Source organism: Pholcus phalangioides, unplaced genomic scaffold, assembly GCF_987345545.1.
Source record: "Pholcus phalangioides strain wild (caught in Gottingen) unplaced genomic scaffold, Ppha-v1.0 ptg000015l_1, whole genome shotgun sequence".
In the NCBI taxonomy this organism is placed as follows: domain Eukaryota; kingdom Metazoa; phylum Arthropoda; class Arachnida; order Araneae; family Pholcidae; genus Pholcus; species Pholcus phalangioides.
In genome coordinates, this window is record NW_028301608.1 from 39,162,913 (window position 1) to 39,180,090 (window position 17,178).

General features: G+C 31.5%; 1 protein-coding gene across 6 annotated transcripts in view; it reads left to right on the forward strand.

The window, feature by feature from the left end:
* Nucleotides 1-17,178, forward strand: part of beta-Spec (spectrin beta chain) — a 50,832-nt gene that overhangs the window by 8,584 nt on the left and 25,070 nt on the right. For all 6 annotated transcript variants that reach the window (XM_089243510.1, XM_089243513.1, XM_089243511.1 and 3 more), the window contains exons 8-34: nucleotides 334-521; nucleotides 618-800; nucleotides 1,290-1,547; nucleotides 2,723-2,861; nucleotides 3,106-3,265; nucleotides 3,487-3,731; nucleotides 4,621-4,821; nucleotides 5,349-5,465; nucleotides 5,574-5,651; nucleotides 6,021-6,185; nucleotides 6,354-6,556; nucleotides 6,707-6,803; nucleotides 6,915-7,043; nucleotides 7,636-7,686; nucleotides 7,896-7,961; nucleotides 8,978-9,253; nucleotides 10,256-10,423; nucleotides 11,198-11,370; nucleotides 11,610-11,700; nucleotides 11,797-11,943; nucleotides 12,901-13,164; nucleotides 13,373-13,503; nucleotides 13,592-13,778; nucleotides 13,878-14,078; nucleotides 14,420-14,628; nucleotides 15,270-15,474; nucleotides 15,631-15,894. In XM_089243510.1, the coding sequence (XP_089099636.1) occupies nucleotides 334-521; nucleotides 618-800; nucleotides 1,290-1,547; nucleotides 2,723-2,861; nucleotides 3,106-3,265; nucleotides 3,487-3,731; nucleotides 4,621-4,821; nucleotides 5,349-5,465; nucleotides 5,574-5,651; nucleotides 6,021-6,185; nucleotides 6,354-6,556; nucleotides 6,707-6,803; nucleotides 6,915-7,043; nucleotides 7,636-7,686; nucleotides 7,896-7,961; nucleotides 8,978-9,253; nucleotides 10,256-10,423; nucleotides 11,198-11,370; nucleotides 11,610-11,700; nucleotides 11,797-11,943; nucleotides 12,901-13,164; nucleotides 13,373-13,503; nucleotides 13,592-13,778; nucleotides 13,878-14,078; nucleotides 14,420-14,628; nucleotides 15,270-15,474; nucleotides 15,631-15,894 (4,596 nt within the window). The remainder of the gene's footprint in view (nucleotides 1-333; nucleotides 522-617; nucleotides 801-1,289; nucleotides 1,548-2,722; nucleotides 2,862-3,105; nucleotides 3,266-3,486; nucleotides 3,732-4,620; nucleotides 4,822-5,348; nucleotides 5,466-5,573; nucleotides 5,652-6,020; nucleotides 6,186-6,353; nucleotides 6,557-6,706; nucleotides 6,804-6,914; nucleotides 7,044-7,635; nucleotides 7,687-7,895; nucleotides 7,962-8,977; nucleotides 9,254-10,255; nucleotides 10,424-11,197; nucleotides 11,371-11,609; nucleotides 11,701-11,796; nucleotides 11,944-12,900; nucleotides 13,165-13,372; nucleotides 13,504-13,591; nucleotides 13,779-13,877; nucleotides 14,079-14,419; nucleotides 14,629-15,269; nucleotides 15,475-15,630; nucleotides 15,895-17,178) is intronic.

Sequence of the window (17,178 nt, forward strand, 5' to 3'; positions counted from 1 at the left end):
TGTAGATACTACTCTTAAGGGCTCAGTACTATGTAATTTTGCAAAGATGGATCTGCAAGCATGTTTTGAGTGATGTGTTATGTTACAAAGAATACTTAGTTAATTGTATCTTGTAATACAGTTCATATAAAAGTAATGTTTCTTGTTTTTTTTAATTCAAAAGGGAAAGACTGGATAAAAAAAAAAACCAATTTCTTAATGTTTATGTAGTCTTTTACCATGAGTATGTAAATTGATAACGTCTGTTTTATGTCAATATTGGGGAAACAGCTGTTCTTATCTTAGGTTTCCATAATTTGAAAGATTAATGTATTTTCGTAATATTTTTTTCAGGTTGTAGGTTTGGCGATGGAAAATGACCAGCTTATTGATGAATACGAAACTCTAACTTCTGATTTGCTCCAATGGATTGAACAGACAATTGAAGCTTTGTCCGATAGAAAGTTTGCTAACTCCTTGACTGGGGTTCAGCAGCAGCTCTCAGCATTCAATAACTACAGGACAGCAGAGAAACCACCTAAGTAAATTTGTGGTCTAAAATTTGTTTATTTCGCAATGTTTTTGTAAAAAATTTTGTTGAATTTTCTAAACTTTTTCCAATTTCTTTTCTTCAATAGGTTTGTTGAAAAGGGGAACTTGGAAGTTTTGCTATTCACTCTTCAAAGCAAAATGCGGGCAAACAATCAGAAACCTTACTTTCCTAAAGAAGGGAAGATGATCTCAGACATAAACAAGGCATGGGAACGACTCGAAAAAGCTGAACACGAACGAGAACTTGCTCTTAGAGAGGAATTGATCAGGTTAGTGTTATTGGCGAAAGAGACCAGTCTTTAAGTAAGGAAGTTTGCAATTGATCAAAATCGTTTTGCTTATAAATATTTCTCAAGGAATTTTTATGAGGGTTTTTAGTAAAATAGTGAAAAATCCTTTTCAGGAATGTTACCAGGTGGGGGGGGGGGGGGGTATATGTAGTGACTTGTGGTTACTCTTTTACCACATCAGGCAGTTGCAAGGTGGGTGATGGTGATCATATTGGTAGGAAGGAATGGAATTTTACCTGTACATTCAGTAAAACTTTTATACTACCCATGTTCCTACTATTTGATTTACTACCCTCATATGAATGTTGAAAAAAAACTGTTCATTGTGAATTTTCTCAATAGGAATTTTTTCTTTTAAACATATATGTGTCAGTGGTAATTATTATACAAAAGCATTGTACCATTTTCATGTAACTCATTTGTAAATTTGGTTGGAAAGGGTTCTAAGTTATAATTTTTGTATTGCAGGCAAGAAAAGCTGGAACAATTAGCTGCTCGATTTGACCGCAAAGCTGGCATGAGGGAAACATGGCTGAGTGAAAATCAAAGGCTTGTTTCCCAAGATAATTTTGGCTTCGATTTGGCATCTGTGGAAGCGGCAGCTAAGAAGCATGAAGCTATTGAGACCGATATTTATGCATATGAAGAACGTGTGCAAGCGGTTGTTGCAGTTGCTCAAGAGCTTGAAACAGAGAACTATCATGACATTGACAGAATTAATGCCAGGTTTGCAAATTTTTTTGTTAAATAGTAAGTTTTTCAAAATAGCTTCTTATTTTAGTTCAAGGATATATCTAACTATACAGGCATTCCCTCTCTTTACATGATTAATTGGTTTTGCGAAATAGCTGCGTAAGATGAAATCACATGAAGTGAGTTAAATTTAACATGGGAAAGATTGATTGGTTTCCTTCAGAAGGATTAAAAAAATTGAGCCCAATAGCAAAGGCACGTGTTTTTAAGGAATTATTCAAACTTAGATGAATAAATCCCATGAATTTAGGCAACATGAATGAATTAATATTTTTTCTATCTTCACTCTTTCTGATTGATTCTTGTGAGTGTGGATGTTTTCTTTCTTGAAGAGCCTAGTACGATAACGCTGATAACTCTTTTTTAATGAAAAAGTTGAGATTCGGCTGACAAGCAGCATTTTTCTATCTCCTTATGAAAACTAGTAGCAAAGCCAGAGAATCCATGTATTTCTCACAAATATAAAAATTCTAGTTCTACTGGAACCACTTTTTCAATTAAATTTCTCATGTCATTGTCAGTGTATTACCAAAAGGTGTTCATCAGTAAGATCTGATGAGTTGTCTGAGAATTTCTCTTGTATTTATTTCGGCTAAACATCAAATCCAACGTATTTCGTCGTCAAAGGATTTAACTATGTTATATTTTTTTCAATTTGTAAGCCCATTTCCTGGGTTAAGGGAAATAAAGGCTAAGCCGAATTTTGCAGGTTTGAGTTTTTAAAATCAACTTTTAAAAATTGCGTTATAGCGAAATCATGTAAAGCAAAGGATACCTGTATATATAGGTGGAATCGTATAGGATGGTAAAAAGTGTATATTATGCTGCTACTTTGTGCAATCTTCATTAGCTTGCTGCTATAGGAAGCTTATCAAAGAAAATATTTTTCCCTAGTTATTTAATTCACGCCAGGACCCAGTGAATCCAGCTTTTGTTAATCTATGACTTTTCATCCAAATACAATAAAAATTTATATTGTATTTACACAAATGATATAAGCTGTTGAAATATTTAATAGATTTTTGACTTTAGTGAAAAAAAATGCAGGATAGTGTGAACAGTACTTCGAACTGTTTTAAAATACAACTTGATTGTGTACAATTTTTAATGTATTAAAGAATTTGATTTTTTTCTTTTTTGATTTTTAGGAAGGATAATGTGCTCAGACTGTGGAACTACCTGCTGGAGCTCTTGAGGGCTCGTCGCAGTCGCTTGGAGACCTCTATGGCTCTCCAGCAGACATTCCAAGAAATGATATTCATCCTGGACTCTATGGAAGAAATAAAGGTGAAATATTTTTTCAGTAAAGACAAAATGAACAGTTTTATAAATTAGGGTTATAGCTCTCTAAGCATGGGTTTGTTCCTTACAAGCAAAAAGTGAACTATTTGAAGTTTTTTTTTCGTGTGAAAGATTTTTTTAAAATTAAAATGTTTTCTAATAGTCATTATTTACATTTGAATATTTCGGGACATTTTTTAATGCTGATACCTAATATATGTTGTATAATTTTCATTTCCTAATTCCACAGGCTAGACTTCTTTCTGAGGATTACGGCAAGCATCTGATGGGTGTAGAAGACTTGTTACAGAAGCACAGCTTAGTTGAAGCTGATATTAATGTATTAGGAGAAAGAGTCAAAGCAGTTGTGCAGCATTCCCAAAAGTTTATTGCCGGGGAACAAGAACATGGTAATTCTACAAAGAAACTTCTATTTTACATTTTATTTTTGCCATATCAAATTTTTAGATTAAAATATGTTTTGTAAGAAATCTGGCCATAATGTTTATGTGCAGAAATATTTTTCCTCATCAAACTTAGTTTTTATTAATGCAGAATATGTTTAGTTTTTAGAGAAACTCTTATATGGTTAAAAGTATGAAACTTGGAATTTATTCATTTTATTTCTTAGGTTACAAACCTTGTGACCCAAAGATTGTGGCTGAAAGGATCAGTCAGCTTGAAGCTGCATATGCAGAACTGGTACAACTTGCCCTGGAAAGGAGGAACAAACTTGATGAATCTCGTAAACTGTGGCAGTTCTATTGGGACATGACAGATGAAGAAGCATGGATTAAAGAGAAAGAACAAATTTTGTCTTCAGAAGAAATTGGTCATGATCTCACAACAGTTCATTTACTAATTGGCAAAAATAAGGTCAGTTCATTATTTTCTCAGGATTTACTTGTTTTAGTAACTGTTAATTGTTTTAGAATTACTTTATCAATCCAAGTGAAAAAAAAATTCTGAAGATCTTGGTAGACAAGAATGTTGGAAATGAGTGGCTGAAAATTTTTAGAAAGTAACGTTTAATAAGATTAAAAGAAATTTGTGATGAAGCTGTTAAAGTGTGTGTTATAAGCAAAACTGTTGAAAAAATTTCTAAAATTAGTTTATGGATTTCATGAAAGATTTGGCCATGGTATGGTAAATCTATGGCGTGGTGCTAATAGTGACATGCAAAAATTTTATATAATTTTTTTAATCGAAACATATTTGAAGATATATTTTTGGGACACAGGAAAACTTTTTTAAAATATGAGGTAATTCTGTTTTTTCATAAGATATTAGTCTTGAAATTGGCATGGTCATATAAAGGAAAGGTCATGGGGGAATTAAGATGCTATACTTACAAATATATATTTCCAAAAGACAATTATAGGAATAAATGATCATGTGAATCTTTATAAAAATAGAAATCTACCACAAAATTAAAATTAACTGGTTCTTTAATATCTGTTTTAATGCAGGTTTTAGAAAACTTAGTCTGTGTTAAGGGTGTTGGAGATTATTTTTCAAATTTGTTATACAAAAAAACTTATTGTTTGTTAAAATTTGAAACTTCATTTTTCCTTGTCCTTGCAAATCTGTATCTAATGAGTTTTTTTTGGAGCAGATCTTACCAATTTTTAATGTTTACACTTTTTGCTGATAATCACAGATTTCTGTTATATTGTTTAAACACTTTTTAAGCAAAGAAATATCTAGAACATTAAATTATACTTTTTTGAACTTTATATGAACGATCACTTTCATTGAATTTCAGGCCACTGAAGATGAGATCACGTCTCATGAGCAACAATTAAGAAGCGTCATCCAAGTTGGTGAAGACCTTATTGATGCGAATCACTTTGGTAAGGACAAGATACGTGAAAGAATCACTGAGGTTGATAATATGTGGGAGCACTTGAAACAACTACAGTCTATGAGGAAGCAACGACTGTATGAAGCTGTTGATTTCCATCAGGTAAAATGATTTTATCTGCATAGCCCAATATTAAAAATATTACATGTAAGCTTCTTTAAAATAAAAGTTCTTATTTTATTAATGATGAAGATTGAGAGAATTGTTTGACTTGGTGGGACAGTTAAATAGGTGCATTGCTGAGCAAAAAAATTAATGTGTAGTCAAACACACTGTAAATAGATTGTCTTCTGGTTGAAAGAACAGCTGCTTTTTTAAGTGGTTTGTAGAGCTAGCACTAATACCCCCTATTTTGATGTGATTGTGCATATGTATGAGTTTTTTTTATTTGGTCATTCTTTGGATACATATAGATGTAATTAGTTCTTTTTTTGTTGATATTTCATTTGAAAATGTATTTTTTTTTCATTATGTAACATAAATATTAAAACAGATTTTATTTATAGTAATCATTCAATTTCAAAATATAATTTTTCATTAGAAATATACTTTTATACATTTCTAGTATTTTCAATTCGAACTTTGTGCTTGTATTTAGTGGTACATCTGTATCTTTTCAATAATTATAGTTCTTTGCTGATGCGGATGATGTTGATGCTTGGATGTTAGACATCTTGAAGTTAGTTTCTAGCGAGGATGTTGGAAGGGATGAGGCCAATGTACAGTCATTGTTGAAGAAACACAAGGTTAGTGCTTTTAGTAAAACACAACTAGAAAATGCATAATTCAGTGAGTTAACTATAATTAAAAGTATAAATTTTTCATAAATTAAACATTTTTTTATATTTTTGAAGGATGTAACAGATGAACTGAAAAACTATGCCTCCACAGTAGAAGCCCTTCATGAACAGGCAGCAAATCTTGGTGAAACCGTAAGTTTTAATTCAATGTATTTAATAAATTTTAAAAGGACCAAATCTTTTTTCACTTGTGCTGACAAATTTTCATTGTAATTTGTAAATTAAGCTGCATATTATCTTTGAGGAAAATCTAATAAAAGCGTGAAGAATATTTCCTTGCTTGATATAAAATTTTTAAATTTTTTTATAAGTTTATTTTTCCAATTTAAGAATTTTTAATCCAAATTAGAATTTCATCTAAATAGGTTATGCTTTTATACATCTTTGATAAAGCTTTAAATAATCAAGAAGCCATTGCAAAAACTTAGGCTTTTATAATTTTTCTAGATGCTATTGGTGTGAAAATTTTTCTAGACCTGAAAAACATTTTTTTTCAACCAGGACCGAGAATCTCCACCTGTGACAGAACGCCTTGCCAGCATTGATCAACGTTATAAGGATCTCACAGAATTGGCCAAACTTAGAAAACAACGTTTGTTAGATGCTTTGTCACTGTATAAATTGTTCAATGAGGCTGATGGAGTTGAACAATGGATATTAGAGAAGGTGATTAAGACTATCAATTGCATTATTAGCTGATCATGCTCTATTCATATTTTTTCATGCATAGAGATATAATTCGACCATTCAAACTTTATAACCACTAAAACTTTACAACTTGAAGTATTGTAAAAATTATGCAATTCTTAAATTTCCCCCCCCCCCCTGTTTTAGGAGAAAATGATTGAAAGCATGGTAATGAGCAGGGACATGGAGGATATTGAAGTTATGAAACACAGATTTGAGGGCTTTGAACAGGAGATGAATGCCAATGCGTCTAGAATGGGTGTTGTCAATCAGTTAGCTAGACAACTGCTTCATGTTGATCATCCCAACTCTGAAGAAATCCTCAACAGACAGAATGAACTCAACCAAAGGTGAAAATTTTTTACATAGAGCACGCGAATTGAAGCATCAAATGTTAAATACTTTTGAAGGGTATTGACACTTCTCAATCAAATCTATATCTCGGTGACCAACTTTTAGCAGTTTTTAAGTAACTTTGCATTGTAATCACTTTTTCTTAGGTGGTCAACTCTCAGGGAAACAGCAGAACATAAGAAAGATGATATTAGCTCTGCGCATGGTGTACAGACATTCCATATTGAATGCAAGGAAACGATAGTAAGAAACATACATTCTGTTGTAAATTGATGACATTGAAAATATTAGATTGTTCTTTTTATCTCCATCCTTGTTTGATGCAATTTTATTTAACAAATTTTACCCTTCTAGACATGGATTGAAGAGAAAACCAAATTGCTTCATGCCACAGAAGAATTGGGTGATGATCTTACTGGTATTATGACCTTGCAACGGCGACTGAGTGGTATGGAGAGAGATCTTGCTGCTATTCAGGCTAAAGTAAGCACTCTCTGTACTTTGTACAGAGTAGTATATTCTACTAAAGTATATATTTTTTGGATTGACTTTATTGATTTTTTTATTTTCCTGTTAAAATTACCTATGCATAGCCCTGTCTTGACTTTCTGCAGGGTCCTGCTTTTAGGGAATTTTTTTATTTTTGTGACATTGGTCATTAATTTTGTAAAGTATTTTTGTAAAGTAAATTTTTTGGAAAAGCGAAATAGTCGATTTTTATCACAAAAGAAATGAAATGCCAATTTATGGTTTTGTTAATTTGTATTTTGTGAAGAGTCTAGAAAATGAACCTGAATTTTGGCACATCAGACCCTTGCTATGGTTTGAAATATTTCACAAAATAGTCAAAATTGTTATTCAACTTTGATCAGGCTAAAGCAGACTGAAGTGATTACCAACTCAAAAACTGGTTTTAAACAATTCACATATTATAGTTGTAGACATTATATTCATGGGAGTGTTCTTTCATTATAATTTCAAGAAAATTCTAAAGAGAAACTGTAAAAATTTTGTTTGAAAATACTGGTGCATATTATAACACTGAAATATTTACAGAGAAATTTTTTTGTTTTAGCTGGATTCTTTGGAACAAGAAGCTAAAAACATACAAGATGATCATCCAGAGGTAAGTTAATTGTTAATTATTTTTTAAGCTTGAATAATGCCATGGTTAATGAGTATTCAGTAATTAGCAATCTATGAATAACTTTTTATGCTATATTAACACTAGCAATTCAGTGTTAAAATACAGATAACTTGTATAACTGTTGAACTTACTAACATAAACCTGTTCATAATTTTAATATTTGTTATATATTATATCTGTATATACAGGAAGCTCAAGCCATTCAAGAAAGAGTTACTCAGATCAAAGCTGTATGGGAGCAGCTCACCCAGCTGGTATGTAAAATGTTAAAACAAAACTTTTTATTTTGCAAGCAAAAATAAATGTTTAATAAAATTATCAAATCAGCTAAATAGACAAATGTCTGATAGTCATCCTTCGAATTCTAATAGGTAATACGGTATAAATCAAAAAAGCCCTGTCACAGTAAAGAACCACCAAGTGTAAAAGCCTTTTGATGCATTACTGACAGAATTAAACTTTTGAGACTAAAAATTAAGACACTATTCAAGCTAACAAGGAAAAAAAATCTGTCAGGCTTTTCCAGAAGATGACCACTTTCTTCAATCCACGGATGACAGCAGGAGTCTATTATGTTTTGTGTGTGGCAAAGTGTTTACATAAGCACAGTTTTCAATGATCGATAGCAATCTAAATTTAAAAAAAAGAGGAAGATAAGTTATGCCAAACTGAGTCTATGCTTTCAGAGAATGCCCTCACAAATGATCACCTAATTAAATTCAAAAAAGCTATGGTTCCATCTGGCCAAAACAATTTTTTCCCTTTGATTATATATAAAGAGAAATTTTTGAACACCTATTGTTACTACAAGAGAACACATTGCAAAGTCGTCAAACTTTACTCTGCCTTGAGGAACAAAAATCCTCTATTTATATTTGTTCTGTGGCAAAAAACAGAATAAGAAAAGAACTAAATGACTTGACAACTATGGGCATGCTCCAATAAGGAAGTGTTGTGGATATGTGACAAACAACCAATCCCAGTCAAGTAGTCTTGCCTAAATTCTGTTCTACGTATTGCAGCAAGTATCCTCTAATATATTCCTGATGGTGGTGTAGAATTGTGGAGCTTACATTTTTAAACTTGTGATGGTCCATCAGCCTAAAAAAATCTTATTCATTGATCTTCATTGATTCATTGATTTTTTTTAAAGATAATTTTTAATGCATGTAAAATTTTAAATAATGCAATGTCATCCAAGTTTTTTGGTCTTGTTAAGATTTTTCACTATACTTTTATTAGAAAATAATGAATAGATATTGTTTGACAGCTTAAAGAACGTGATGCCAAACTGGAAGAAGCTGGTGACTTGCATCGTTTCCTCAGAGATCTGGATCACTTCCAGGCATGGCTCACCAAGACCCAGACCGATGTTGCATCAGAAGATATTCCATCAAATCTTGCTGAAGCAGAGAAGCTTTTGAGTCAACATCAGCAGATTAGGGATGAAATTGATAATTACACAGAAGACTATGACAGCATGATGGAATATGGCGAGAAAGTCACTCAGGACCAGACTGATGCACAGTACATGTTCCTCAGAGAGGCAAGTCAATTATATCAAATATTTTTGTAATGTTTCAGAAATAAGAAAAAGATTTGATCATATTGAGTATATAAATATTTTTAAAGGTACACACAAATACCTATCCACTAACTTGATTAATTACGATGTGTATTGATTATACTTGATTATTTTCTGTGGTTTTTGCATTTGCAATAGTGTAGACAAAAAAACAAGTTATTGTTAGTTCAACTAATTAGAAATTCAGATTCCCTAGAGTGGGGGGAAAATATTTATTAAAATATAAAAGTGCTATTTACGAATATCCTGTTAATAAAACAAGTCAAACTACTGGAAATAAAAAAATTCAAAAAGATAAGTTTAATTTAATCATTTAGTTGGTGAATAAGGATATTAAACAAATAGCCCAGATGTACATACTGTATTATGGAAACTGACGCATACATGATATGCGTATTAATCAAACGAATTATAAATAAAGTGTGTACAAGATTAGTCTGTCAAAAAGATGCAGTGGTTTTTGACTGTCTATATTTTTTGTCTTTTTATGGGAAAGCAATTCACTTTTTACAAATAGATAAATGAATCTGCTAAATGTTAAATTCTATTATTAAATATTAGAATTCAACATTTAGTGATAGAATTTATCATTAAATGTGCTAAATTCCATTGTTAAATGTTAAATTCAGTTGCTAAATGAATTTTTTAAATTTCTCTCATTCCTGAAAATTTGGAGTTGAGGGGAAATTTCAACACTAAAATATGAAAATAGTTCTGGAGTCTAGTGAAAATTCAGATATTCAAGTTATATCAGAGTTTGGCTTAACAGGATTCGGGGAATTGTATTGATTTATAAAACTATTGTATGGAATGAAAATTCTTTTGGTGTAATTTCCATTGTATGTTTTTGTGTTTTTTTAATTTATGCATGATTAAGCAACAGGTTAGGATTGAATTATTTAAAGTCTTTTGAATAAAAGAAACTTATGAATATTTAGTTGATTAAAAAAAATTTTTTTCCAGCGATTGAAAGCACTCAGGGATGGATGGACTGAATTGCACCAAATGTGGGAAAACAGGCAGCAGCTCTTGTCGCAGAGCTTGAACTTGCAGATGTTCTTGAGAGATGGTAAACAGGCAGAAGTTATTCTCAATCAACAAGAGCACTACTTATCTAAAGATGAGACACCTGTAAGTCCTTATTTAAATCATTAAGATCTTTTCTTACAGTTTGACTTTTCAAAATGATAAAGTATTCGAATTGATTCCGTTTGCATTGGAACAGCTCTTGGCTGTCAGGTCAATGTGCATTCTAAAACAGATTCTGCCTAATTTTGACAAAATTGATACATAATCAACTTCCATGGCTGATTGGTCTGTCAACCATGAATTTGTGATTGTTTTTATTATGAGAGAAAAATTTGTTTACCTTAGGTCTTGAATTTTTTTTTAAAGGATCATAATGATATTTCACATACAAAGTTTACAAAAAAAATTTCTTTAAAACTATAATCAATTTCTTATTTTTATTATTATTAGTAATACATGTTATCACATTTAAAAATATATATTTTCACACAGAATGAATCAATCTCAAGTCTCTGCTGAATCTTTTATGATTAGAAAGATTCGGTGCAGACACTCATTAATCTATGCTAATCAATTTAATTTCCCTTAAAAATAAGCTATCAATGTATGTAGTAATAGTCAAAGTGTTGACTTCCTGCATTAAAAACGTTAGCAATAACTTAAAAAAATAAATTTATTGATTTCGAGCTGTTGACGTTTTCCAAACAATATTTTGTTTATTTCTATTCATATTCTTTATAACTGTATGATAACTTTATATAGTAATATATCACGTGCCTCTGTAACTATCATAACAATTTCCATTGACATGTCACAGATTTCTTGAAAAAACACCTTTAAACAAATAATGATTTTTTTGTATGTAATACTTTGTAGACGAATCTTGAACAAGCTGAAGATTTGATCAAGAGACACGAGACATTTTTGGCAACAATGGAAGCCAATGATGAAAAGATCAATGCTGTGGTACAGTTTGCTCAAAGGCTTTGTGATGAGAACAATTTTGAATCTGATAAAATCCATAAAAAAGCAGAGAACATCACTGAAAGGTTGGTGTGAAAATGATCTTTATTAATTTTTATATTTTTTAATTGCTTATTTATAAATTTAGTTGTATACCTTTCGATTTCCAACCAGAAAAGTATATATCAAAGAATTATTGTTTGAAAAAAATTAAAATGTAGCACCTGAAATTCATGTTATTTGATGTAACAAAAATTAGTTTTGAATGGTTGTGCTTTTTTCTACTTGATTTCCAACTTGAAAACATTTTATAATTTCTTTCCAGACGTAATGCGAACCATGCTCGCGCTGCTGAATCACTTGAGAAATTAAAGGACCAATTGATGATGCATCATTTTCTTCAGGACTGTGAAGAGGTTAATCATTCAGTTTTCCTTTTTTAATGTACTCAAGTATTTCAAAGATTTATATGTGGAGGTAAAATTTATAAATGTAATCTTATTATCATGCAGCTTAATGAATGGATCCAAGAAAAATACATTATTGCTCAAGATGAAAGCTACCGCAGTGCCAAAACTATCCATAGTAAGTGGATGCGTCATCAGGCATTTGCTGCAGAGGTGGCATCCAATAAAAACAGGCTCTATCAAGTGGAACAAGTAGGTTATTTTTTTGCCCAGAAATTTTGTGCAGTAAATAGTTAATAATTACCCAGTGAAATTTATAAAAAAAAATTTAAAAAATAAATATTTTTCTAAATTCTGTAAATGGTTTAGTAGTTAAATTTTGCAATGAAACATAGATTGACCTAATTTTATTTTCGGATCTATGTATAAATTCATAAAAGTTTTTTTTTTTTCATTTAAAAGTTGAAGCTGGTATTTATGCATCATAATTTTTGGGAGGTAAGAGCTGTCGCTGTTACTTTGGTGGCTGATGTCATATTACCATAATACATTCTATAATCTTCCTTGCCTTTCTTTAATAATTAAAATTTGTTTATGTAGAATTTTTTTTACTCTTTGAATTTTATAAATTGTGGTGAATTTCCACTAAAGACACACACCACGCCAATCTTGACAGAAAGTTGCTTTTGTCAACCTTGGAGAGAAAGGTAGAATCTTTTCTCTTTGCATGGGTGGGAGTCAGAGCGAGGTGCACACACACACAACCCCACTAGAAACATGTGAAGATGTTCTTTATGAATATGTAGTTGTCAATTAATTATCCCAACACTGATTTAATTATAATGAATAAAATATTCATTTCAATAACCAACTATTAGTTACTATTGAAATGAGTGTTTGATTGAAGAGGCAATAACATCAAGGGGGCTCTATATCACCTCAAAATCAACAGTTAACCATAAATAAAATACAAGGTCTGTATGGCCTTTATCTCTTTCATTTGGGTGAGTTGGTGGGCATAGATGAGAAGCTATGTAACCATTAAGAAAGGGAAGAATCTTCTCATATATCCCTCTTAAAAACTACCATTATTGGCATTAATTGGAATAGGGAAGTTGGCTTATGAATATTTAATTTTATAACAACTGTAAACTTGAAATACAAATTTTGGGTTCATGTTTGAAATGTTTTTTTTTTAACCTTATCAAGGCTGGCCGAGAGTTGGTGGGAGAGAAACCAGAATTGACCTCACTGATTGAGCCAAAACTAGGAGATCTATCACAGCAATTTGAGGCACTTGAAACAACGACGACAGAGAAAGGTGAGAAACTTTTTGATGCCAACAGGCAGGTGCTATACGAACAGACTTGTGATGACATTGATGGATGGATAACTGAACTTGAGAAGCAGGTTTTGACAGCTGAGACAGGTCAGGACTTGACTAGTGTCAGCTTGATCTTGCAGAAACAACAGGTAAGAGCTGAGCAATTTAATGTGATTTCTTTGTGTAACATATATAGTCAATATATTCAATTATCGTTTTAAATTATCTGAATTTTATTTGTTAAATTTTATTTACTATTAAAAATCTTGTTAATTTTTGTATTTGAAAACCATTGTTCCTTCATTTTAAATTTTTTCAATTGAAGTTGAACCCACATTAATTTTTGAAATTTCTTAGATGATTGAAACTCAAATGGCTGTCAAAGCTCAACAGGTTACTGAACTTGGTAGCCAAGCTGACTACTTAAGAAAAATCGAGCCAGAAAAATCTGATGAAATAGCCACAAAAAAAACTTATGTGGAAGAAAGGTAAATTTCATTCAACATTTATCCTTTTATAGAAAAATCGTTATTCATTATCTTTAAAGGTTTGATTATGTATTTGGTTAATTTTCAGGTTCCAAAGACTACAAGCTCCTCTGACAGAACGTAAAGCACAACTTCTGAAGAAAAGAGAAGCGTTCCAATTCAGGCGAGACGTGGAAGACGAAAAACTGTGGGTTAAGGAGAAAATGCCTCTGGCTTCTTCTACAGATTATGGTAATAGCCTCTTCAGTGTTCAGATGCTCAAGAAAAAGAACCAGGTATGTTTCTGGTGATTTCCAAAATAGAAGCATTAAATCAATTTCTATTTTTTATTCATGCAAGTTTTTATTGCAATTTTGAATGTTTTTTCCTTGAAGTCTCTGCGCACCGAAATCGAAAACCATGAACCTAGAATCATGAACATCTGTGAAAATGGGCAGAAACTGATTAGTGAGGGTCATGAAGATTCTGAAGAGTTTGAAAAGTTGATTCAAGATTTGCTTGATCAATGGAATGATCTCAAGAAAGCTCTTGACCACCGGAGGAACAAGCTTCTTGAATCAGAGGAAGCACAGCAAGTAAGTTCTTTGCCCATAATATAAATCATTACTACTACTCACCCTTGCTACTACTGCACCTTGTACATGCTTCTGCGGAATTTCTATTGATTATTATTGAAGTATAGACAAGATTTATCGTTTGTCTTTTAATTAAAACTGTTTTAGCTGCTGATGGAAAAAATGTTGAAGCACTTTTTTCAACTTGGTTAAACTTTTTTTATGGAAAACTTTATTCATGATTGTTCCACAATACTTCTTTTTAAATAACAAAGCATTGTGCATCACGAGCAGCATATTGCTTTTTCATTTATGTATATTTTCAATTATAAATGAAAACAATTAAAAAATTTTACACGCAGTACTACTTTGATGCCAGTGAAGCAGAAGCATGGATGAGTGAACAAGAACTGTACATGATGGTTGAGGATCGTGGCAAAGATGAAATAAGCACTCAGAACCTAATGAAAAAGCATGAAAGTCTAGAAAACGCTGTTGAGGATTATGCTGATACTATAAGGCAACTGAGTGAGACCGCAAAACAACTTATCTCAAATGCTCATCCAGAAAGGTATTTTTATCATTCATTTATTTTCATGTGTTGTTATCACAGTTACATTTCGGTATGTTTTTACACAAATGTAAAAATATATTTAATGATTTCACTTATGCAGAATTTTTTTATGATGTTGAAGAATGTTTAGCTGAGGTAGTTGCATTATATCGACAGATTAAGCTTATCAGCTCCTTCAGCTTCCCTGAGGATGCAACGCCTTTCAAATGTTTGATTAAGGATCATAAGCATTACGAGACCTTTTTTTATTTGAAATTTATGGGGGAGTTTTTTCGTTAATTTTTTTTCATGGCTATATAATATGCTGTTATTGAGTGTTTTTATAGCCTAATTTTTAAAATTCTCTAATATTGTGTTATGATGTAATGTTTTGCAAAATAATGGGGGGGGGGGAACTAATGTACTGCACTAGATTCAACATTTTTGGGTATGCGTCAATTGCAAGTGTTAGATATTTTTAATTTTACTTATCAGGAGAAAACGATAGTTTTTATACAAGTGAATAACTTTGATATAAACTTAGTTTTTTTTCCTTTTGTAATCCTAAGAAAATTGTGATTTCATCATATTTGGAATAAAATTACTTGATAAACACAAGTTTTTTGTGTGTATATATTCATTTTTATTTTACCTTTCAGTGATCAGATTGTTGTCAGACAATCGCAAGTTGACAAGCTCTATGCAGGCCTGAAAGACTTATCTCTAGAGCGAAGAGCAAAACTTGATGAAGGTCAAAAGCTATTTTCTTTGAATCGTGAAGTTGATGACATCATGCAATGGATTGCAGAAAGGGAAATTGTAGCTGGGTCACATGAATTGGGTCAAGATTATGATCATGTTGTCGTAAGAATTTTTAAATTGGCTATGTTAAAATAGAACCATCCTGAACAGATACTTTTTCAATTAAAAAAATCATTTTATGCTTATTGTAGATTTTTAAATCATACAAAGAAATATTCTTGCAGGTTTTTTAAAATCATTGTCGGAATTTTTTTTCAGATGCTACAGGAACGATTTAAGGAATTTGCACGAGATACAGAAGTTACAGGCAATGAGAGGGTAACTGAAGTTAATGAAAATGCAGACCAGCTGATTGAAAGTGGTCATTCAGACAGTGCTACAATAGCAGAATGGAAAGATGCTCTTAATGATGCTTGGGCTGACTTGCTGGAGCTCATTGAAACTCGTACCCAGATGTTGGCTGCCTCATGGAAACTTCACAGATTCTTTCATGATTGTAAAGACTTGCTGGGAAGAATCATTGTACGTAATCTAGTTATAACTTGAATCTTTTTTGTTCTATGTATTTTCAACTTTTAAGATAAAGCATGTAATACTATTACTTAATATAGTAGTTTTAATTACAACCAGCCAAATGTAACATAAATTGGTGCGATAGTATATAGAGGAAAAACTATGTAAAGATCAAATTTTATATAAGGGTTGGTTTATCCAATGTATGGTCAGAATATTGCCATCAAATCTTTTTCACAGATTTATATCAATATACTCAGATTTTATTAGCTAGAAAAAAAGGAAGGCAGAGCACCTGCTACTAGCAAAACCAAACTAATAAATTTGAGATGGGCTATAACAGAGGTTCTTAACTGGTGCTTCGTAGAGCCCTTGGGACTGTGTTCACTTCCCAGGTAATCCACAGCTACTTGAAGAAAAATAAAATAAAAACTATATTTAATAAAAATAAATCTATTGTGCTACATCAATAGTGACAGCCAACTTTAGAGAGATTATCAACACAAAATTTTTGCTATTTGATAGGAATAATTTGGAGGAAATATTAGATTTTTTTAAAACAAATTTTAGGCTGTATATAGTAAAGTTTGGCGTTATTGATACTCATTTCAAAATTTTTCTCATAACTTTTGAGAAGCCAGGGAATATTTGCATCAGAAGTTTTCTATTGGTGGGGGAAGAGATAATGTTTTTGAGAAGTGGTGTATCCAGGCAATGTCTAGATCAGCGATTAACTTTTTTCCATCTCCGCACTTCCATTTCAGTACGACTTGGCTTTCCGCAACCCCTGGAATAAGTTTTATATTCATTATTTTTTTTCTGCAATAAATTACATTAATTAGCTATATTAATTTTTATAAACTTTTTAGTTAATTCCTTTTTTTTCCTCAGCTGTTAATATTTAATTTTGACTTTTTTTTTTGAAAAAATTCAAAAACAAAACTGAAGTTACTTTTTTTAAAAATTTTTTTTAAATTTTGGGGAAAAGGTTTAACGTGAATTTGTTTTGCACTTATTGATTCCAGCTGGTACAACAATATACAGGATGTCCTGTAAGTCCTAACGAGTCTATCTCATCAACCATTTGTCATAAAGGGTATGGTTTCAATTTAAAAAATGTTCAAAATGTGTTTAAAAATCACTACTAGTCCAGAGAGTCACTGAAATACAGTGTCATAAAATAAAATCTAAATTTTTATATAGTGTGCCCAGGCCTGTCATTTGAGGGGGGGTCAGGGCCGTTACCCGTGTCTTTTGAAAATACACTAAAAGTGGTATATATGCAAATATATA